At 40.6% G+C, this 24,018-nt stretch overlaps 1 protein-coding gene and 1 long non-coding RNA gene across 8 annotated transcripts in view; one reads left to right on the top strand and one right to left on the bottom strand.

The window, feature by feature from the left end:
• Positions 1–19,479, top strand: part of FBXW7 (F-box and WD repeat domain containing 7) — a 155,866-nt gene extending 136,387 nt beyond the window's left edge. For all 6 annotated transcript variants that reach the window (XM_015861319.2, XM_015861323.2, XM_015861320.3 and 3 more), the window contains 7 exons: positions 3,892–4,015; positions 5,836–5,972; positions 7,618–7,731; positions 10,720–10,901; positions 11,977–12,202; positions 16,153–16,363; positions 17,352–19,479. In XM_015861319.2, coding sequence (XP_015716805.2) covers positions 3,892–4,015; positions 5,836–5,972; positions 7,618–7,731; positions 10,720–10,901; positions 11,977–12,202; positions 16,153–16,363; positions 17,352–17,620 — 1,263 coding nt within the window. In that variant the 3' untranslated portion in view covers positions 17,621–19,479. The remainder of the gene's footprint in view (positions 1–3,891; positions 4,016–5,835; positions 5,973–7,617; positions 7,732–10,719; positions 10,902–11,976; positions 12,203–16,152; positions 16,364–17,351) is intronic.
• A 908-nt stretch (positions 19,480–20,387) lies between these two features.
• The window catches only part of LOC107313234 (uncharacterized), a 134,459-nt gene continuing 130,828 nt past the window's right edge, over positions 20,388–24,018 (bottom strand). For both annotated transcript variants that reach the window (XR_014945298.1, XR_014945297.1), the window contains exons 2-3: positions 23,586–23,724; positions 20,388–20,884 (exon numbers count right to left, since the gene is read on the bottom strand). This is a non-coding gene — a long non-coding RNA (uncharacterized LOC107313234). The remainder of the gene's footprint in view (positions 20,885–23,585; positions 23,725–24,018) is intronic.

Below are 24,018 nucleotides of genomic sequence, written 5' to 3'. Positions count from 1 at the left end.
AGATCATGTTGTATCAGGTTAAAGAGAAGCTAAGACTTAGATTTGAGAGTGTGTGATTTTCAGCTTGTGTAAGTAAGTAAATGTTGTCTGTAGAAGAGTAATTCTTGATATTCTCACAAGTAGAACATGGGTTTGAGATAAAAGATTATCAACTTAGTGTGCTACAGCCGTTAAATGCGTTTTAGTACATTTGGAAATTATACTTCTGATATTGATTTTAGTGAATTTTTGCTTTGCTGTGTGAAGAGGAGGTGCATCTTGTTTTGCCATATCTACTATGTGCTGAGTTTGCCATGTAAAAATTTTCATGAGGGTTGATGTTCGTACATCTTCGTTTACTGACAGATTTGGAAACAAGTTCTTTGCAGGTATTCTGGTGCTGGTGTTTGGTTACTGTATTTAGTGTGCTCTTATTTACTGTGAAGATTGTTCTGTATCTCCTGTTCTTGGTGTTCTTTCTGATGTATATTCTATTTTTAAAATACTTAGTTGTGCATGACCCTTCTTTCCATCACATCTTTGTGGACTAGGAAATGTCACAGCCTTACCTTGAGTTTTACAGGTTAGCATTTGTAAGCAGTGGAAGCACTTCATGTGATGAATGTTAACTTAGAACACATGACGTAAGCATGTGGATCAGCACTAAGCACTCTGTGATAGCCTTCTTCACATAGGTAGAGGACACTGGGGAAAGAGAAAGGTTTAATAGGACCGCTGTGATGGTGCAGTGTTTGCAAAGAGGCTGCCCAGAGCAGCCTTAGTTCAGAGGCTGAGGAAGGAATCCAGAGGTTAGATTTTGAGACAACAGAGGACATCTTGTTACTTCTGCTCCTGTTGTGTCTGGAAATGCACTAATTGATCAACAGGAAGTCACAGATGAATTGTGTTCTTTGCAGGACTTAGTGCCCAAACTAACTTAAGTAGTTGACATAGATACACTGTAATGATCTTGCTGTTATTTCAGTTCTAGCATTTTCTTCACAGAAAGGATATGCTATTTGGCTGTAAAATAAACAGCTAAGTAGCTGCGTTCCTTATCTCTTATTTGTTTCTTGACTCCACTGTAAGATACTTGTGCTTAATTCCTATTTTTAGTGGTCTTTTTTGCTTCTTGAAACAGTGAAATTGTCAAGTGTTTGGTTGCATGAAAGGCTGACTTGGCCCTGTAAACTGGCTTAAGCAATTTTTGCCTTCTGACCCCCTGTTGCTGTCACCAAAATTAACCAGAATTCTCCATGAAGCCAACTCCATCTCCTCTCCATTTTGAAGATTATTTAAGTCAGATCTGTTCAGTGACTCTGTCCCCTGATACTGGCTTCAGCGGGGGGTGATGAGTAATTTTGGGGAGAAGAATAATTCTGTAGGGTCAGTAATTCTGTAAGCAGGCTTCCCTACCAGTGCCAGCATCCTGTGAAAGCACGCTCTCTTGAGCTGTCACTCTGCGTTAACATCTATAGGTAGCTCCAGTATTGTATGTACTGCAGTGATTTTATTACCTAATCAGAATATGAAGCTGATTTGGGCAGGAGGCCTCTCCTTCAAAAATGTTTTCAGCAATAGGAAGACAACAGCTTAATATCTGAATAACTGAAGAAAATGTTTGCCTTCCTCCTGAGGAAACCTGCAGTCAAACAATTAATCTGAAATGAATATTTGTTTTCTTACAGGGCAATTAGAAATAATTATTGAAATTATTTGTTTGTGAGAGTCAAGTCTAGAAATCAACAGATAAGGAGTGCTGCTAAAGTCAGCCAAAGAAATAGAATTGGTGCCATGGTACGGTAGGAGAGAAAGCGAGATACAGCATTTGGTTGGGTATTCTTAATGCTGCAAGAGGGAGCAGGCCTCAGTACAGCTGAGTCAAGGTCAGCTCTCTGCTACCTGAAGCTGTCTCATAACCGGCTCCATGAACTGAGACAAAGGGCCTCTATCTTTTGTACACTGCTAATCCTAAAGTCAACTGTGAGCTGTGTTGACCCTTGATGACTATTTAGCCAAATATAGTCTAAAATAAATGTCACCCATATGTAAGCTGTTTTAAAATCAGTTGGCTCACAGATTTTAATTAACACTATCTTAGCAAATGTCCATAGCCATGTAGATAGGACAAGTGATATTTAAACAAACTCTTCTGTCAGTTAAGGAGCATCCAACAAAAAATGAAAGGATCTGTTTCATGTTTAGAGCCTTACTGCGTTCAAGCCCATCTATCTGATGTGTTTTAGGACACGTGTCGTAAATAATGTTCCACATCAGGAATTTAGACAAAGTCAGAAAGGACACAAGTGTGGATGTTGTTTTTGTGTCAGGGAGCCTTACAGCAAACGTTAAATTCTGACTCCACAAATGAGCAGGGACAGAATAATAATTCCTCAGCTTTACAGCCTGGGATGCATGTGGGATCTGCTGTGCAAGTTAAGGCGCATATCCAGCAAATGTGGAGTCCTGCATGCTCAGTGTGAGCTGCAGGTGATGACTTGCCAACAAGGTGTGTAATTGCAATCAGAATGCCAAGAGGCTTGACGTGCTGAATTTTTATTTCCTGCTCAGCTACTGGCTGGGCTACATTAATAAAAGTAAATGTTTCTCACATAATAAGGTTAAAAATCTGCTGAGGTCAACAGCCTATAGTTAGAACTTCCTTAGTGAATTTCAGTCTTTGCTTCTTTGAGAGGCAGATTCCATTTATATACAACGTAACTCCAGTTAAAAATTAAATACGGAAATGCTAAGCAGAAAAAGGTACATCAAGCAGTGAATGTGGATGATCTGATTTCCCTGACAAGTTTTGCATCCTAGGGTTGACAAAGACCCCACTATTTCTAAATGTAAGTAGTGCTGAGCATCACTTTTTATCAGTGTTATTCTTTCTGTGGAGTCTTTAGTCATGGAAGCCACCTTCCTGCCTCTTCTATTTTCATCTTCCATGACTGGAGAAATGTATTGTTGCTGCTCAGTAGAAAAGCTGTAATCATTCATCCAGGATTCCCTTAAGGAGATATCCATCACCGTAGTTTGGTTTGTGTTTTAGATGCCTCTGACCCTCTTTAAGTCTCCAGGCCATCTGAAGATATTTCTGGAGTTTTGGGGGGACTTACCGTGGTCATTATGTGGCTTCGCTCAACTCAGCTGAGATCTGAGTTCTCCCAGTAACATTTAACATTGTCACACAGAAAAGTGAAGTTCAACTTCAGTTCACCTTATGCAGCATACTGGGATTTCCCTTGTTTGTTTGTTTGCTTTTCCTGGTAACAAATACAGTGTATAATATCAGTTACATATTTTAGTCCTTTTACATCCAAGTACATAAAACTCACTGTAGCAGCACTTAAGTGTATGCTCCCATTTCAATCACAACTTGAGCGATGTGATTGCTGGATTTTCTGCAGCTGCAGAGCACTTTTGAACTCGAAGACAAATAGCATTTACATTTTCTCTATTTGAGCTTACAGCGTAATGTTTTTCCATCCCAGCATCCTTAATTTGTTCACGTAGTGAGCGTAGTGGTATTTTGTGGTTAAACTCTCAGAACAACTTTTACTAGATAAAATATCACAGGCATAATTATTTTAGTACATCTGGCAATGGTTCAAAGTAATACGGATGACATTTTAAGAAAGCATAATAGCCAGTGATTTCAGCTGACATCTAGTCTCCTGCAAATAATATACATTTTTGATGTGATCTGTATGGATTTAGTTATTTAAGATGATTGCTGTACTTCTCATGCGCCCACTGGAACAAGCTGTAGCTCTGTTAAGTTTCTGAGATCACTTAATAATTCATTGTTTCAATTTTCTGTATTTCAGCCTCTGATGTGTGATAATGCTTGGAGTTACTTCACTTTTCCTTTCAAAAGCAATTTAGAAACCTCCCTTCCTTTTCTTACAGCTGGCACTGTACGTGCTGTCATTCCTGGAACCCAGGGACCTTCTGCAGGCAGCCCAGACGTGCCGTTATTGGAGGATTCTGGCTGAAGATAATCTTCTCTGGAGAGAGAAATGCAAAGAGGAAGGTAAGGCTGAGCAAAAAGATGAATGTAATGGTCAAAGCGTTGCTGTCAAAAAGTGCAGCTCATTTACATAATAAGCTTAAAGTTTTATGAAGGGAATTTGGGTGACTTTAAATTTACTGTCTGGGATGTTTTGAGCTGTGTGCTGCATATCTTTGTTAAAAGTAGGAAGCAGAAGTAATCTATGGAGCACTAGAAATGAAACAAGACTTAAGCTTGAACATCCTGTGCATAAGGTGTAACGTGTAAGTTTTTAAAATACACTGATTTTTCCTGGTTAAGTATTGTTTTTATTCACAATACAACCAAAGCAAATATGAGATGAGCATTGCCTCGCAGGAGGAAAACCTGCAGTGGTTGTGTAGAATGTGCACCGTGATTTTGTGTCAGTCGTGGGAAAATTGAGAAATTTCAGAGGGTAGGAGAAGAAAGTGGAAATCGATTGCTTGGAGAAGGGGACACGTTCCATAAGCCATGTTGATATCCCTGCCTCCTGCCCAGTCAAGAAGACTGAGAGTTTCAGCCCAATATGAATGGACAATAAAAGACTCACTGGGAAATTTGCACCTGTGTGAAAATAAGGGAAATGTAAACTTGTTAAACAGAAATACTTGGCTAAGCAGTCAGGCAGATTGAGCGCATGCATGCAGCCTCAGAGCAGAGTCCTTACTGGACACAGGCAAATGCTGGTACTGTCCAGTCTGTCTCAGCACCAAGACAAGAATGTGGGGAGTGGTCTGTGCATAGGCTTTAAAAATGATGACAGCGTGAATGTAGCCAGCTATTTTTAAAGGTCCCTAAATTAATGAGTTGTTCTTCTGCAATGGAAATCGGGTGTCTAACCTCATAAATCTTATCTAAAGATTCTCCTCTTAGAGATTTCAGTGAAAAATGCATTGAGAGGACAGAATGAGGAAAAAGGAAAACAGCGAGGGGTGTTAAGTCTGTGTGAGCTGAGAAGGGAAAAATAAATCTGGCCAGGCGCGAGAGTACTGGTTAAACAGGATTGTAGACTACTCAGACTTGGTGAGGTGCACAGTAACATGAAAGCTCACTTAATTACAATTTTTCAGATAGAAACACAGGAAAGGGGGCTAAAAGCAGAAGAGTGAAATCCATTTACTGCCAACAGTCATAAGTCAGGCTAGTAGAGAGATGCAGTGGAGTAGTGTGTAGAAAAGATGGATAGGTGAGAAAGGGAATTGGCCAAGAAAAAGAAGGAAAGAAAGAAGACACAAAATGTAGTAAGAAGTATGAAATGAAGCACTGCCTCTTAAATGTCAATTCAGACAGGGTGCAACCACCTAAACCGAAGCAGGCGAGGACAGAGCTTTTTGAAAAAAACAAATGAAGAGGTCAAGAATCACGGGGTACTTAAAGGTAATGAAGATGCACTACCAGAGGATTTTTTGAAGGGCTTCAGAATGGGAGTATGAATGGTTGTGGATGATAGTCAGGTGGGAAGGCACTATTCTGCTACATTGCCTCAGAATAAGGGACCAAGCAAGTAGATTGCTGGCAAGGAGTGATGAAAATGAGCATTTTCAACCACATGATTACAGTAATGATTACACTTGGAAGGCAAGAAAGATGGTAGTACGGAGAGCTGAGGAGCAGGGTGGGTCACTGACACAAAAGGCAAATACTGGCATGGAGAAGATGAGCAGAATTCTGTCTCAGGAGGTTGCTGTGTTGATGCTGTATTTAATTTCAGAGATCACTCTAATGTTTAGGGGGAGAAAAGCAGTTTTATTGGGGGTGGACTCATCACTCCCTCCTGCCACCACAGCCCCACCTCTATTTTTTCTTTAAATCCATTTTAGGGATTGACGAACCATTGCATATCAAGAGGAGGAAAGTAATAAAACCAGGCTTTATACACAGTCCGTGGAAGAGCGCCTATATTCGACAACACAGAATTGATACCAACTGGCGGCGAGGAGAACTTAAATCGCCTAAGGTGAGTTGCTGGGCTGCGTGCGGGGTGCCATGAACTCGGCAGGATCCACTCCGGTTATTTTTTTCCTTCAGACAAGTCAAACTAGCCATGCACAAAAAGCAGTGCATCGCTACAGAAAGGCAGTCATGTGTATGTATGTTAGCTTACCATGTTTTTACGTTAATTTCTGAGCACCATATTAGCAAATATAGAAATGTAAAGGTTTACGCAGCAAAACTCTCTTGCTGCTGTTTTAAAAAATGCTGTAGGTTCTGCTGATTGTCTGTGCACATGCCAGTCTTCGTGAGGTAAATAATCCCGCAGACTTGATTGGAAATACTTAGATTTAAAATCAAACACACGCATTTGTGGAGCGGGCCACGTACCAACACAGAAATATTCCACGACTATTCAGTGATCATTTCATGCTTTATTTATAGATATTCTTATAAATTGAGCAACAGGAGACGGTGATTTTGTTCCATGTTAAGATTTTTTTTTAAACATTGAAATATTTAATGATATTGATTTCAGATTCTCATTATGGCTTTTCCAATAGAAAGATATGAAGCAATACCTACAGCCCATTTTAAAATAAATTAACAGCTGTCTAATCAAACCTGGTATTGAGCTAGCAGTCAGAACCATGAAAAAAATCATACTCATATCCTATTAGCCAATTTCCTTGTCTTGATTCATGTACAACAAAACAATAAGAACAAAAAGATCCCTGTGAAAAACCTATGGATGTATCCTGCTGTTTATTTGGCCGTGACTCATGCACGTCTGCAGCAGTGGCTCTGTGTTTCTTGCCTTGATATGCCACATCAAGTTATCTTGGAATTATTATTAAAATTACAGCCTCAGGCATTAGCCAAATGCCCATTTCATTTCAATGAACATCTTGAGAAATGCTCAAGTATCTTAAATAAAGGCATTCCTTGTTCCTTCTCATTCTCTGTATTCTGATAACCGTGCCGTATTTTAGTATAATATACTGAATTGCAGTATTTCTGAAATCACATATTGAAGATCCTACTTCTGCAGGGTACCATTCCAATCCACATTTCCAGCCTTTAAACGATTGCTTTTTTTTGTACTTTAGCTTACGCTTGATAGTTTTTGACTTGGTGCAGCTTCACATTTAACAGATGACAGTGTTTGGTTGGAAAGGAAGAAAATGGGCATGCTTGGTCTTGACCGTAGAAATACAAATGTGCAGTAAATAATACAATGCTGTCATTTTTGTTCAAGATCGGAAAAGCTCAAAACATAGCTTAATAGGTAGAAGTCTAACTGGGGAAAAATGGAGAATTAGAGAGAAGGAGAGGGAACAACTGCAGAGGAATTGAGCAATGTCCAGCAACTAATTTTTTTCTACTTTCATTACTCATTTATCCTGGTACTTGTAGGAGGTTTCAAATCCCCGCAGTAGGTTTGACAAGCAGTGCAGCATTATTCCACAGAAGAAGGAAAATACCTTCTTTGGTCCCAGCTGGCAGTAAATGAGACTTGACATGCAGGATTAAGGGGCCGCGTTGTTTTTGAAGCAACTCTAGCATTTTATAATTTATGACTCAGAATGGCACTTTGTTTCTCCTGCTTATCTATCTCTCATCTCCCCCGTTCAGTTCTGAGTGCACGTTTTTGTGTTCTTCACTGCCAGGTGCTCAAAGGCCACGATGATCACGTGATCACGTGCCTTCAGTTCTGCGGGAACCGAATAGTGAGCGGCTCTGATGACAACACATTAAAAGTGTGGTCAGCAGTTACTGGCAAGGTAAGTAACTGGATGGTGTGGGTGGATTCCTTAGGAAACGGGATACCAGTTAGCACTGTGATACGGGTTGAAAATATCACTGCTCTGCCTGACCACACCCAGCGTGGTGTTCGGGGCTGCCTGGTGAAAGATTCAGGAAAACGAATGGTAGATGTTTGGGTCATCTCCTCCTGCACAGAGACTGGTTCAAAGAAGTCACCTTGATGTGAAATTACAATGCTGTTCATGCTACTGCTGGCATATATCCTTGTTCTCTTGGCAATTCTTCTGTTCTCGTGGAGTCATTTGTGACATGGATGCTAAAGAATTTGGACAGATATGTTGCTTTATCTTCCTTAAAGCTTAATTTAGCCTCGTTTTACTCCTCTAGATCTCACTTGTCTTCTATCATTCTTTCTGTTGTTTTTAAGTTATTGAAACGGTGTGTTGATTTTACTGGCTCTGTTTTCAGATGCGGTTTGTTTTTCATTCTAAGCTGCTATACTGCTGAGCCACAGGAAAAAAAAAAGCGTAACTTGCTTTAGGTTTAAATATTTCCTATTAAATTAGATCCAGCTCAGGCAGGAATTTAATAAGCTTCAATAATTTAATTTTGGCTTAGAGAAGCAAAACAATATGTGCAATCAAAAAGACAGTACTGAGCATTTCACTCATGTTAGAACATCACAGCTACTCAGCAAACAGCTCCATATAGCGATAGAAAAGGCCACAGAGCAATAGTAATTTTTCCCATCTAAACTAGTATCATTTAGACTTCGTATTGTTTTAACAGTATAGTTATTTGAACACAGGACAGTTTTTGAGATTAACTCAATGGTGTTCAGGTTGAACGTGTCAAGGATTTGTCTTTACCTGCCTAATAATGCCTTGACAAGGTTATAAATACTACAGCGGGAAAGAATGAAATCCAAAGCAATAGGCAGCCTCTCCCTACCTCTCCTGTCTAATGAAGGAACCTATGGTAGATTTTTCATATTTTGACTGAAAAGGCAGGATAAACTGAGATGGAAAATACTTGCTTTCTATATATGGTTCTCTCAAAAGACAAATGTTCGTTTAAACATATAAAATTGATCGTGGTAGCATAACTTACCAATTGATGTTCAGTAATTTTCAGTAAAGGTAATTCCAAGTCCTAATGGGACTATTTACCCTAAACCTTAGAGGTAAATACTGTAAGTGAAAGAGGGCTGTATTAGCCCTTATGCTTACTGGTAGTGAAGAATTAATAAAATAAAAAGAACCCTGGAGGTTGGTCTTTGCAAATGAACATGGCTTAATAATCCCCTTGACAGATGTAAAGCCCAGAATAGGGATTCTGTGTTCTTAGTGCTTGAGAAGGATGATTTCTTAAAATATGAGCAAATCAGTGGAAACATACTTAAAAGTTGGGGAGCTGTAAAAGTGAAAAGCTGTTTTGAAGTTAAAAAGGTGGAATTGCTGGGAGTCAATTAAGTTAGGAAGCAGGAACTGCAGAAAAGTGGTAGAAGGTGGATATTAAATTAGATATTGGCAATGTATGAACAGCAGAAAAGTAAGGAATTTAAGTAAGTCTATTAGAAGGGACATTACAGTAGAAATTAGTGTACTGTTGATTGCTGATGCAGTAAAAGTACTTATGTTTGGAGAAAACTCATATGATGGAAATCCAGCATGCAGCAATGATGGAATATTTCAGCAGAAATGTGAAAGGGCATTAAAAACAGCCACCAAAGCTTGGATGTATTTAATTACAGCTGATTCAGATAGCTGCATTGGTTGCATTCTATGATTGGTTTCTGAAGTTACCTGTGGGGTAAAATAGGTGGTTTTTTTCAACAGAAGAAAGCTAAAATGTATAGATAGTTAAACTGAGTAAACTGGAAGACTGGGTTTTTAGGATACCTTATCTCAGATAAAAAAAAAATACTGGACTACGTAAAAAGGAGTCATTTAACAGAGAAGGGCCACAGATATTAATGCCACTTAGCGTTAGATTACAGAAAAAGAGATCATCAGGCTGTCTTGACCACTTTGCTGATGCAGGTACAGGTTGGCCTGATAAAAATAACAGATGATATAGAAATAGATGGCGGTCTGCACTGCAAGGCAGTATCCTGTGACACAACTAAAGAAAACAGAGCAATGCAAAATCAACATGGCACATATTTAAATGGGTTAGAAAGTGGGTAATTAGCGAGATCATGTTATTAATGTAAATGCAGAATCTGTATGGAATATCTTTCTAGAGGGGTCTTGCAAGGATCTGTTCTTGTCTGTACTAATTAGCAATTACTGCTGCTTGATGAAAATGCATATACAGTCATTACTTGTAAGGAATACAGACAGAGATGGAGACAAAACATTGTTCCAGAGTGGGTGAGGTTTTAAACAAGAAGGTGTGAGCAATCACTCTTCCTACATGGTGCAAAATCATGTCACACAGCTGGCATCAAAGAAGGCCAGCCACGTGTGTGGAATGTGGGAGTCTCTCCTGGGCAACAGTGATGGCTGCAGAAGGTTGGAAACGTGATTTCACATTGTTGATGGTGTAGCTGTAGCTTACAGAATGTGCTGTTTCTTGGCTAAACAAACAGAAAAACTGAATAAGAGAATAGTTTATAGACTGGTAGTAAAACCACTAAGCGAACGCTCTCTCCAGTTCTAAGGTTTATGCTTCAGAAACATATTGGAAACCGCAGTGACTCAAAACAGCTGCCAAGATGAAGACTCAAGGTTGCAAAGTGCATCGCATAGAACTTTGCAGAGACAGTCTATCAAAAGCAAGATTATAGGGAAAGTTCCTTATAGTCCGAGTACCTTCAGTGGAGAGAGAAACTCAATGGGCATTTTCTAGCAGATGTAAATTTTTAGTTGAAGCACAAAGCAATCCCCAGGAGCCTTCTGGCTCTCGCTGTGAGCAGCTACTGTTACCTCCTTGATTTAGGCTTTCTGAAACTTCTTTTAAAGTCTGTCACAACAGTAACTGAGCCACACGTTTCTTTCCAGTGCTTGAGAACATTAGTTGGACACACAGGTGGAGTCTGGTCATCACAGATGAGGGACAACATCATCATCAGTGGATCTACAGACCGGACTTTGAAAGTCTGGAATGCTGAGACTGGAGAATGCATACATACTTTGTATGGACACACCTCCACGGTGCGCTGCATGCACCTCCACGAGAAGAGGTAAGACTCTGTCCAGAGCTACAGCTGTAGTCTGTATTCTAATCTGCACTCTGTTTACACAAACACTTGTTAAATTGGGGTGTCTGATCAGACACTGAGTGAAATACAAAACAGGTGGAGCATCCAAACTAAAGTATGTCAGTTGACTAAGGGAGGAGATTATTAACTGAAGCAAAGGCATATGGATATTAATTAAAGAACAGAAAACTAAGAGAGTCAGGAACTTTATAAAGCTGTCTTTTACCTTATTCTAAAACTCATTCTTCATTACAACCCGATCCAGTCTACCACAGCAAATAATTTATTCTTAGCTTTTTGTACGTTACAGACTTTTACTCTCTCTGCAGAGTGACTTTAGTATTGTTGGTGCGGTACTTTATCAACATTTTAACTTACTGTATCATCATTTCTGCGGTAGAAATTCATGTCTCGGTTCAAGGAACATTGGCAGAGTTACTTGGCTGTGGCACGGTGCTGTTGTCAGAGTGCCTGTTGGTTACATTTCTCTTTTTTGAAGAATGCTGAGGTTTTTCTTTATCTGTGCCATTAATATTAATTCCTTCTCACTTTTAAAATTGTGCTTGCCTAAAAAGGCTTTTAAAAGTATAAACTGAAAAAAAAAGCAAACAAGCAGAATAATCGTTCCTTTGCTAAAAGTATAACTTCTAAAGAAGGATCTTCTTTAATTGTTATAATTAGTTAATTCAGTCATTTAAGCAGGATGCTCAAAGTGCTAATTTGAACTCGGCATATTCATAAGCTTTCATGGATGGATACAATGGTCCACATAGTTTCTTGTGGCATCATTTTGCTGTTCATGACTGAAGTGCTTTTTAAATAGATTGCTAATTATATCAAATGGATCCTGGAGAGACAAGCAGAGCAAGGAAGAAACGCACTCAAGTCATTTGCAACTCTGATGAACTGTTGTGTCAAACCAGATCTTCGGTGGCTAGCGGACAAATGCTATCTAGTGTTCCAGATGAAAACTTGGAACTGATTTATAACCATCTCATTGTTTTAACGCTCTTATTTCCAATGCTAAATATAGGAGGGTTTTTTTTTGTTCCTCCAGAGTGGTCAGTGGTTCTCGAGATGCTACACTGAGAGTTTGGGACATAGAGACGGGCCAGTGTTTACATGTTCTGATGGGCCACGTAGCTGCAGTTCGATGCGTTCAGTATGACGGAAGAAGGGTTGTAAGTGGTGCATATGATTTTATGGTCAAAGTGTGGGATCCAGAGACCGAGACCTGTCTGCACACGCTGCAAGGGCATACTAACAGAGTCTATTCATTACAGGTAAGTGATTTTCATCTGCTGCTTATATGAACATGGTGTATTTTACCTTCTTTAATAAACTGCAAATCCTTGCTCCAGAATTATACAGACCATGAAAATACTGGGGCTTAGGTCATATTCCCCTTTTCCATTTTTTCATCTTCGTCGTATGTTGCTTTAATTTAGAGGCTGTGGGGGTTTTTTTGTTTTTTTTTTTTGTTTTTTTTTTTTTTAAAGAGTACTTTTAAAGTCCATAATACAATAAAGCCCAAATCTCTGTCCTGGCAAGTTATGTACTTTTCTAGAGCTTGGGATTGTTTGTTAGGCGTTTTTTAAATGTTGTATTGGTTTCCCCAAAAGAAGTTCTAATGTTACTATTTAAATACATTAGCTAATACAGTATTTGAAAATGTGCCAGAAACCCCATTGGATTAATGTTCTGAATTAAGCAAATCTGTTCATCCTTATTTTGTAGTCACATCCTCTAGTTCCAAACTGTAATTCATAGTAAGGATGAACCTAAAACGTAATGCCCCGACTTAAGTATTTGTTTTACTAGTTCTGAGCAAAGGCTGCATCTACAGTTCTGAGGCTTTGTCTGCAGAGACATGTTGCTGTAGATGCAGATCATTCTTGGTACCAGTGTACGGCATGGCCAGTTTACCTCTTGCCTGACTTCACCACAGTTATGCTGGCAAAGTCATACACAGACCTCATGTCAACTCTTCTTACCTTTACTATTCCAAAAGATATCTTGTTCATTCACTGAGCATCATTTCCAGGCACTGAAAGGAGAACAAAATTAATGTCATGCATGTGCCTGTTCTCACTGCAGTCTGGCAGAACTCAAAAAAGAAATAAACAACAAATTCAGCTCCCAGCTGGGAAACTGCATTCAGCGTGTAACTAGTCTGGTTGGTGGCACAGAAAATGAAGCTGCAGACGTTTTTAATAAATGTTATCATCAAAAGGTGCTTTTCACCATAATAGATCAAATGGTTTTCTATTGTAAAATGTATAGCAAAATTTATCAAAAATCACCATCCCTTCTCCTTCGTTCATGGGCTGCGGAGTATTTGAGACAAGCAGCAAACAGGTTAAAAATGCTGCACCACCTACCTCATATTATGGTTTTATCTGCAGCAGTTTGAGAACAGTGCACGTTATCTTCACTGGTGGCTCTTGTTCCAGTTGGCAAATACAAGTGTCTTACTCTACTAATGGAGTAGTAGAAGGTCAAGTAATTGGGTTATGTTGATCGTGCTGGTAGTATTTATAGCTTGTAAGTGGAACTTAGAGGGGCAGAAGGCTACAGGTGCTTAGAGCTTTAGGACTTTCAAGTTTGTTGAAATTGAAAGGTAAGCTCCTGCTGAAACAGCCCATGAGTAGAATAATGAGGCTGAACGGTGTGCCTGTCTTCCCCACTCCTGCCCCATTGTGAATTCTCTTACATTTCAGTATTTCCCCATTTGCGACCCCCCCAGACAACTGTTAGAGATCTTTAATGCCACAGTTTAAGAGTACTAATCCGGTTGCCTTTTCTTAGTCACCTTTCTCAGTTGCCTTTGTCATAGTCCACAGATTGTCAGGACCCTCAGAAAACACAGTACAGCCACTGATCTGAACCACTGTCTGTTTAACTGCAGCAATATTGAAGTAGTTTGTCTTTACACTCAGCCTTAAGGCTTTCTTTCTGAATACTTTATGCAAGTAGAATACAGGTAAATGACAGGAGAGGGAGAAAAAAGTCTTGTGGGTTTTTTTTTTGTGTTTTTTCTTTTTTGCATCAGTCTTTCTTTAAGTCCAGCTTAGGAAAGAAAAACATTCTGTAGTGTTCCTTGCAGCAAGTGTGCTGGCTGCTCACCATTCCTGATCCATTTATCCAAAGTCAAATTAGTTCACATGCTTTTTTGAAAGCATAGTGCAGAAAACAGGATGCAAAATTCTAGTCAAAGTCTTAGCAATGCCTGCTGTAATGGAGAAGTTACTTTATGTATATTGTGTAGCATATCCCTATTTTGGATACCAGAGTGTGTGTTTTTTTAGTGTATTTTCACTGGAACTGCAATGTATTCCAGTCAGCAGGCTGCACGTGCCAGTTGCTCTCTAAATCTTCTGAACCAAAGTGTCACTCAGCCATGACAGCAGGTAGAGATCTGAGCTGTTCTAAGATGCAAGAGGTTTTACAAAAAGAAGCAGTCGGATAGCCGGGTTCTTTCTTCTCTTGTTACTAGATACCAGTAAGTCCACATGGACAAGTAGTGCTAGTTTGCTCTGGCTATCCCAGGCTGCAGTTTTACCCTTATGTATTCTTGGCCAAGCTCAGATCTTCATAACTCTCTCTTTTACATGCTTCACTTTGCATCAGGTTCTACCATTTGGAATGTCCCACTAATCCTAATGAAAATACTAAGTGCGAGACACCCAGAGCTCTTACTGATATGTCTAAATTGTCTGTGAACTACATTGTGAACTGAACTGATAGTGTCCCTGCACCAAGTATTATTTGTTAGTTTATTCTGCAAATTAAAGTTATGCTGACCAATCCACAATTCTCCAGTCTCCCATCCTTGAATAAAGAGAGAAATGGTACCTGCCATCTGAAGCCTCGTCTGTCTTCCATGACATCTCAGAATAGCATCAGATGTCTCTAGGATTGTCTTCAAACAACTTTGCTGTACGTGTGCATTTTCTCCATTCTAGTGGAAGTTCGTATCAGTTGTCACTGGTGTTAGCCTACACTCAGATGGCTGAGGACTGAAGCAAAAAGAAAACTTAAATAGCCTTAAATAGCCTCATCTTTCTCTTCTCAATCAGCTTAAACAAGCTTCTAAAAAATCTTTTCTCCTTCCTTCCTTTTTTTTTTTTTTTTTTTTAATTAATTAACCAAAATGGCCTTTTTACCGTCTGTGACAGCTCTTGTTAGTTCCGTCTTGTTTTGCGCTCTGCTTTTCTGATTTTGTCCCAGCGTACTCCTTTGTACACTTCTGTTGATCTCATTTCTTCTTTTATACAATTCCCTATACTTCAACCAAGTAGGTCTTGGTAATTTACTGCATTTCCTATCTTTCCCTCAAACAAGGATAGTTTGTTTCTCTAAGAAGGTGCCAGCTCTCCTGAACTCTTCTTCTCCTTAGAGATGCATAAAAACCTCATGGGAAGGAAGTCTCAGTTTATTAAGTATTCCTCCTTGAAGCCCTCTGTTTTTATTCTTCCACTCTTTTTCCTTCCTTTTGTGGGAACCCTGACTCATGGCGTCATCGCTCTCACTCAGGTTACTTTTCATCTCCATATCCTCTACATGTTTCATCTCTTGGTCAGAAGTATCCAATCTCTTCGCTGATTTCTCTGTGTGTTCATCTTCTACATATTTTTACTTTGTATCTTGGTACATGCCCAGAAAATCCAGAATCTGAACATCTGTGTCAGCATATCTACTTTTCCCAGCAGTGAGTAGGAAGTTAAAAAGTTCCTTGTTGCACATGATTACGCCGACAAAATGTTTGACCCAGCATTTTTCAGTTTCTTTCCTTCTATTTTCCTGTATTGTTTTTATGTCTGTTATTTCTTTTCTCCAGCTTAAAGTCCCTCTGACTTGTGGAAAAGCAGGTTTGGCTGTTAACTTATTTATTAGGACAACAACAGCCTCTTAGTGCTGTATGCTGCAGCAGACAGGATTCTGTTCTTTTTAAGAGTTGTATTTTATTTGAAAGACCAGTGGTCCAGTGCCCTCCTCTTCAGGCTGAGTACCCCATAGGTTGTGTTCACAACAGGAAATGACACTGCCATGAATCACCAGCTCCAGTATCAAGCACAGCCATATATCTATGAAGATTGAAATGCAATTTCCAAATATGTTACACATATCTAATGCTAACTTTAGTGAATTAAATGCTTAATAGCCCCGCCTTCATAGAGAGCATTGTAAGATCCTAATATAATCGTTTATAACAGATTTACCTTTCTTGTAGTTCGATGGTATCCATGTGGTGAGTGGATCTCTTGACACGTCCATCCGAGTTTGGGATGTGGAGACCGGAAACTGCATTCACACACTCACAGGCCACCAGTCTTTGACAAGTGGAATGGAACTTAAGGACAATATACTTGTGTCTGGGAACGCTGATTCTACAGTCAAAATCTGGGACATTAAAACAGGACAATGTTTACAGACATTGCAAGGTGAGCTTAAACTACCATGATAGAAATCAAGCTGCCTGCAGTAATCTGTGCTGCAGATCCTATATAAAACCTTCTAACCATTTCATACAAAGAAACAATCGTGGACCATTTACAACTTAAATATCATTTTTCTGATGACAGCTGTATGATCTTCCTCTGAATTAGAGGAATTTCATCTAATCTATTCAAATCACTTGCCTATTATGAAAGGCAGATGGCCTGAACCGAGAGAAATTTGCAATGAGTGTATTAGCCTAATAAGCCACAGAAATATGTAGGAAATGACATCTCAAAACAGCCAGTCAACGTTTTATTTAGGGGTCACTTGGATGTTTCAGAGCCTACTGATTAATTGGATTGGGAGGCAAAAGCACACTGTCTATTGCAATAAATCAAAAGAAAAGATTGGAAGAGAGTGGAAGATGTTTTCACTTTCTCAGTGAGAAGAAAGATTTTGGTTTCCATTTTTACAGTTGCCACTGACGCATCACGCACACCAGCATGTTATTTTGTTCCCTCTTCAGAAAAAGTCATTTATCGTATCCAGCAATGCTGGCTGCAGCAGAAAGTTAAACTTCACTGGAAAAGCAGGCTGCTGTTTTAACAGTTTATATGTATCTGTATGTCCCTCAGTACTTACCGGTAGAGTAATCCCATAATAACACTTCAAAGGGACTTGGAGAAAAACATGCATTGTGGTCACCTCATTTCTGCATGGCTAAGTTCATTCTCATGAATTTCCAAGTATGCACTTGTCCTGCTGTGCGTATGCAACAAAACAAGATCACTGTAACAAAGAAGTATTTTGGGGGAATTTCACGCTTTGAAAACAGAAGGCAAGGTTCTGTACCTTTTAAAGCACAAAAACAGGGATAACACATCTAAGAGAAACAGCTGTGCTCAAGTGGATGGGTATTTACATTATATACAGCGCTGTCTGTCACTGCTTTCCCGTTAGAAACAAAAATGTTCTGGTTTGCTCTTCTAGGTCCCAACAAGCATCAGAGCGCTGTGACCTGTTTACAGTTCAACAAGAACTTTGTAATTACCAGCTCAGATGATGGGACTGTAAAACTTTGGGACTTGAAAACGGGTGAATTTATCCGAAATCTAGTTACATTGGAGAGCGGGGGAAGCGGAGGCGTCGTGTGGCGGATCAGAGCTTCCAACACAAAGCTGGTGTGTGCCGTTGGGAGCCGGAACGGGACTGAGGAAACAAAGCTGCTGGTGTTGGACTTTGACGTGGATATGAAGTGAAGGGCAGAAAGATGAATTTGTCCAAACGTGTAGGCGATGTTCTCCTTTCCCTCGCCCTGAGAAAAAAAAATAAAAGAAGAAAAAAAAAAAAAAAAAGAAAAAAAGAAAAAAAAAAAAGAAAAAGGAAAAAAAAAATCCCTTGTCCTTGGTGGTGCAGGATGTTGGCTTGGGGCAACAGATCCTAAAGACCTACAGACTACGAAGGAGAAGACAACGATAACAAACTCTAACTGACAAGAGAGGCATTCGCTGTCTCGTCACATAAAATGGCAACACCTTCGACCGGGGCAGCTTTGCAAAACTTCTGAAATGAAACCAGGTGCAATTCTTTCTTTACTTTCCTCCGACCCCTTCAACAGGTTGGAGAAAAAAAAAAAAAAAAGAAAAAAAAGTTACAGTTCTTGTTACCAGGTTATTTTACTATGGAGATCCGTAAGGAAGCTGCACACACATGCCTGCTGGTACCCCCTGGCCCCTCAGCAAGGCGCTCTCCTGGCCCCGCTCTGAGCAGGGCTCCTCCCAGCCTCCACGAGCGGCCGCCAACTTGAAAAACCAGAGAGTGCCCGCAGTGAAACCAACTGCGGAACAAGGAGAGTCCATTCCTGGTGTGGAAAAGCTAAAATAGTACTGTGAATTGTTTTGTGCAGTTTTATCGGAGCTTTCTCTTTTTCTTTTTTTTTCTTTTTTTTTTTCCTTCCTTTTTTTGTTTTTCCTTTTGCCAACCATTGCCAACGTCAATCACAGTATTAGCCTCTGTTTAATCTACTTACCGTTGCTTCCATCTACACTCTTCAATGCATAAGTTGCTCTGAGGTGGCAAGTTGTCCTGGGTTCTGAGAGTCCTCTGATGGATTTAATTCGCAACGCTGGTGCTAGAAGTAGGTCTTCAATTATGGGATTGTGTTCCCACCCCTGTACTGTATTCCCAGTGGCCAAACTTATTTATGCTGCTAAATGAAAAGAAAGAAAAAAGCAAATTATTTTTTTTTATTTTGTTTTTCCTGCTGTGACGTTTTAGTCCCAGACTGAATTCCAAATTTGCTCTAGTTTGGTTACAGAAAAAGACTTTTTGCCACTGAAACTTGAGCCAACTGTGCCTCTAAGAGGCTGAGAGTGGAAGAGTTTCAGACAATTAAAGAGTGAAGTTTGCCTGCAAATAAAGAATTGAGTGTGTGTGCAAAGCTTATTTTCTTTTTTTCTGGGCAAAAATGAAAACACATTCCTTAGAACAAAGCTCATTGCAGCCTGTTCTGTGGGGAAACTTTTTCTTTGTGAGGGCTGTGGTGAATGGAATGAACATTAAAAAATAAGAAATTTCAAAAAAAAAAGCTAAAAAAACTGACAAAATTTTTAAAAAAGATGATAAAATACAAAAAAGGAAAATAAAGTTGCTGGTCAGTCTTCGTGTTTTACAGTATTTGAGGAAAAAAAACCAACCAACCAACCACGCAACTGTTACAGTTATTGCTGGGAGGAACTGACAGAGCAAAAACTTACGGCGTTTTTGTACAGATGTCACATGCAAAACAAAATGAGAATCGAAAGAGTCAAACAGTTTGCCTCATTCTCCAAGAGCCACAACTCAAGCTGAACTGTGAAAGTGGTTTAACACTGTATCCTAGGCGAGCTTTTTTCCTCCTTTTTTGTTGTTTTCTTTTTTGTTTTGTTTTTTTTTTTGTTTTGTTTTATTTATAGTCTGATTTAAAACAATCAGATTCCAGTTGGTTAATTTTAGTTATGTAACAACCTGACAAGATGGAGGAAAACGACGTTTAAAGGGACTGTGTCTATGGTTTGATTCACTTAGAAATTTTATTTTCTTATAACTTAAGTGCAATAAAATGTGTTTTTTCATGTTAGTCTGTCTTGCTTTTTCTGTTTCTCGTGGTTACTTTAACACCACGCCACCCATGACCCACAAAGCTCAGCCAAGTGCCACAGCAGGCCTCGTGGTGCAGCGCTGCTACAGACGGCTGTGTGAGCGGCCCTGCTGCTGTTGCAGTGTGGGGTTGGCCTCCAACAAGCTGGCGGTAAAGCCAGGGCCTTCCCATTGCCAGGGGCTGGCCAGGATTGGACTCTCGGGGGAGTGAGCTATAAAAAGCTTCTCACGTGCATAAACCTTAGTCCCAATCCTGGTACTGCATCTTAAATTTCAACTTGTTATTTATGGATTTCAATCAATTGATTGCAGTCTGAATAGCGGAAAATACATCCACAAATGCAACTAAAGTCAGAGCGAGGATTGCAGGAGAGCTTGAAACAAAGTTGATGACACAGACCCCACAGTGTTCAGGATCAGCCCAGTAGCTGCTTGTTCAGAAACCTTGCTAAGTCATCAGCTCTCAGAAACACCCCAGCTGAGCGTCCCTTTCTCTCTAATTCTCCAGGACCAAAACGTTTCCCATTTGGGGCATACAAGTTACTTTCCCCACAGAAAACTGACATTGGGAAATAAAAGAAGAAAGTCCATGCATGAAAGAGAAAAAAATACACATCAAGTGTCTGTCTGCTTACTCCAATGTAGTTCCAATTCCCACATTATGCAAAACAAGCAGTGATGAAGGAGCACGCTTCCATCTGGCCTCTAGAGATTAAAAAGCCATACAGCATCACTGAGCAGCTACAGATTGTAAGTATCTGTTCACCGAGTTGGTGTTTAAGGAAAAAATAAATAAGTAGCAGCAAGCACCAACACACAAAACTATGATCATCCAAGTAGTTTTTGTGTAAAAACAACAAAAGAGCCTATCCCCTCAGCTGGAGGGGCAGTGTACGATTGCTGGAACTTCAGGGAGCAGCTCGGTCGTGCACCTTCTGGGCTGAGAGAAGTGCTGGGCTGAGTGAGCAGGCAGGGCTCAGCCACCTGGGAATGGGGCATCAGCCTGGGCTGAACGCTTTGTGGAAGTAAGTAGGGGGGAAATACGAAACATTACTGCAGGGAACTGAGCAATAGCTTTTAACTTAGTGTAATTTTCTTCTACAATTTGTAAAAATTGCAACAATGTTTTCAAAGAGCAAAGGCAGTTTCCTACCTGTGCAGGAGAATGAGAGGATTCTGACCAATGTGATGCTGGAGGGCAGGAATACAAATTGGGGCAGAAGAGAGAAATGACTGAAGAACAGCATCCAGGCAGGCTCAAGCTGTGTGCAAGTACACTTTAAGATACGACCAGGATCAAAATGAACTTAACCAGAACTCAGAGGTCTTCCAGGTAGTAGAGCAGTACCAGCACTACCTTCAAATCAATGCAGACCAGCTTGGACCTGTTGAGCAAACCACATATAGAGGTTCCATCATCCCAGATGTGGATTAAAAAAAGCCCCACGTTCCCTGCAAAGCCGAGGTGTGATAGAATGTCATATGTTAAAGACAAGAATCAGCACAGTGCTGTTTGAAAGGCTTTTCCCCTTCGATAAAAAGTCTTTGTAAAGCAAATTGTGTTAGCACTGTGCAATCTTCTATTTTGCTACCCGCTCGGTTTAGGTTCACAGGCATTCATGTTGCTTATAATGCACATGAACAATGTCGCTCAATAAGCAGAAATTTGTTAAATTATTCAAGTGACAGCACTTCCAAAACGGACCTGTAACAAATACGTCATTAGTAAGGAAGTGTTGGAGCAGGTTTTCCTTACGGTTTCCGTATTACCCTCTTTATGGTGGCACTCTTCATTTCCTAAGGAGGCTCGAGCTCAGCAGCAAATGCTCTGGTTGAGACTGCTGAGGAACCACACTGTCTTCATTTGGTGCAATTTGATTTTTTTGGGTGGGTATTTTTTATCCAGCAGAAGTATTTGTTAGTACTGGTGGAGAACTGGAACCGCTTCCTGCTCTCAGTATGCACACACTTGTTGAATCTCAAGGCTTATTCATTGTGGATTATAGCATAATGATATCTGCAGCTATCCTGGAGAGATAATTGCAGGAGAGTTTCTGGAGCCTTAGCCTCTTGTTTTAACACCGATTCCTTCATTTCTTTCTGCTTTAGCCCCAGAAAGCTTCCTCATTTTCTACTGTGTCTGAAGACACAGTCAACAACAACACAAGACGGGTTTTCTTTTACTAGCTATCATTCTTTTTTGGGCCTTGATTTTAGCTAGCACTGATTAAGTCAGAACTTGCACTGCCGCCTCCTCTAAGATGCTGTTCCTGTGGTCTTGCATGTGCATTTACTTGGTCAAGAGCTAAAACCTGACATTTAATACCTGCCTCTACACCAGCCTGTAGCAGAGCTCTGTGAGCCCCCTGCAGAGCACAGTGTGGGATTCCTTTGGGGTATCAGCAGCAGCTCCTGATTAAACTCCTCAAAAACACACCCTTGTGGACATCAGGTCTTTGGGACCACCAGAGTGGTGCTGCGGCCTGGCTTCTGCTCATATCCCTAATGGCTGGCAAAGGCATAACGCAGGCCTTAACCAAGCAGGCCTCCAACAACCCTCTCCTGCAGCACTCATGGCTCCTGATAAGCAGCCAGCTCTCATCCAAACATCAGGAACAGAAAAACAGAATCTACCAGCCAGCACTATGGAGGTTTTGCCAAAGATAAAAGGGCAAATGCCTTCATCTGTCTTTCAGCATGCTTTCTGGGGAGTTTGTTCTGATCTGCTCATGGAATCCAGTTTAAAATATCATCTCTCACTGTCTGGCCAAAATGTTCTACCGGGAAGTCAGCACCTGAATCACTCAGAAAAGGAAATCATTACATTCTGCAAAGAGACAGATAGGCTAAAAATCCAGACTGGTAACAGCCATGAGAAAAATGATTTGAGTCACTCTGACCAAACAACCGGGCATTACTTGAAGGGCAGTATCCAACTACACTGACCTCTGAATCCTTAATACAAGTGGGAACATTATCTTCCCATCTCCTGGTATTTTATCTAAAGCCTTTATCCCTCACCTTGATACTGCAAAGTCACACATGCTGTGTCACTGTGTTCAGTCTCAGATGAAGTTTGACCATACACCATAAATATATGATATATGCTAGGTTGTTCAACTTTTCCTCTAAAATCTGCATATATTCAAACATTTTCCAGTGATACATTTCCTCAATCATCACTGCAGATTTATGAATCTGAATTCTAACAGAAAAGCTGTTTCAGGTCCCTTCTGCAACAGGCTGACCAAACCAGTCCCCAGGAATCCAGCAGCCATCTCACGCTCCCCCGATGAGCTTTGCCAAATGGCCCAGTGGCCCCAGAGTACTTCAGAAAAAAGAAATGGTGCATTGTGCTACCACAGCACACACTGCTGAGGTGAAGCACTGCAGCAAAATGCGACTGCAGCTGCCTACAATCCAATGGCTTTATGCCCACGTACACACTGCTCTGCTCGAGCCCAGGCAGGGCAGGAGAGTCCTCCAAAATCATGACTAAGCATCATCTGGCCAGGACAGAATCTCCCACCAACTAGAGGTAGCAGAACTCATTAATCACAGAGCTTTCCACACAAAAGCCTGGCAGCACAGAACAATCCAGTGGTGTCTTTAAATGACACACTGTGCAGGGCAACAGAGGGTGAGCAGACTTGGCCAAAGGCATCCTCCACCTCTCCTCCTTTGTCCTCACCTCTGCCTTGCTCAGATCCAGCTTCATCCACCCATCTCTGTTCACAAGCTGGTTTTTCCCAGCCCTGCACAGCAGCAATGATCTCAGTAACAGAAACTGAGTAATTTGTCCTCTGCATCTCTCTGTGCTGCAGAAGTCAGCTCTGTACTTTCTGCAACGTTTTGTGCAGGGACAGCACGATCTCAGTCTAACACTAAATGCTTCAAGGAAGTCCATGAAGATGAGAATGCATCGTTAGCCTAGAGTGAGACGTTTGTCATCAGCACAGCCGGAAAGATTTCCACCTTGAGACTTAGACTGAAAATCATCTTGGCCTGCTGCAATCAAACAAGCTTCAAGTTGATTTTGATTCCTTAATTCTTCAAACACAAAGCTTTCAGTGCCACAAACCTCACCTGGCTGGGTGTCTCCATGACTGCAAAACAGGCACATTCTGTGAACAGGATCGTGAGTCTTGCTGCCTTGAACCTGAGGGAGCTCATGGTCTGTAGACAGGGAACATGGAAGGTCTGTGTAAGCTGGATCAGGAATGACCTATGAAAAATCAGAGAAAGGAGATGAATTAGGGGCTTTTTCTGTCGAAAAAAAAAGAAGTCATCAATGCAAGTTCTACAACAGCTGGCACGGGGCTATTTCAGCATCCTCATCAACAAAGCAAAGGCATGAGCACCCTTTATGAAGCACTCATTCTGGCTGGCCTGTAGTCAAGAACACAGCCAACCACGTTAGCTCTGACTTGCACAAACTTCTCGTGCCCGGGGCAGGTTGTTTGATGGGCAGGGAATGTCTGCCTGGCCACGCCAGCCAGCTAAGGCGCAGGTTTCGCAC

The sequence above is a fragment of the Coturnix japonica genome, chromosome 4 (genome assembly GCF_054131305.1).
Source record: "Coturnix japonica strain WE chromosome 4, WE-NBRP24, whole genome shotgun sequence".
In the NCBI taxonomy this organism is placed as follows: Eukaryota; Metazoa; Chordata; class Aves; order Galliformes; family Phasianidae; genus Coturnix; species Coturnix japonica.
Note: the sequence above shows the minus strand (reverse complement) of the source record. Positions and strands in the feature narration are given on the sequence as shown.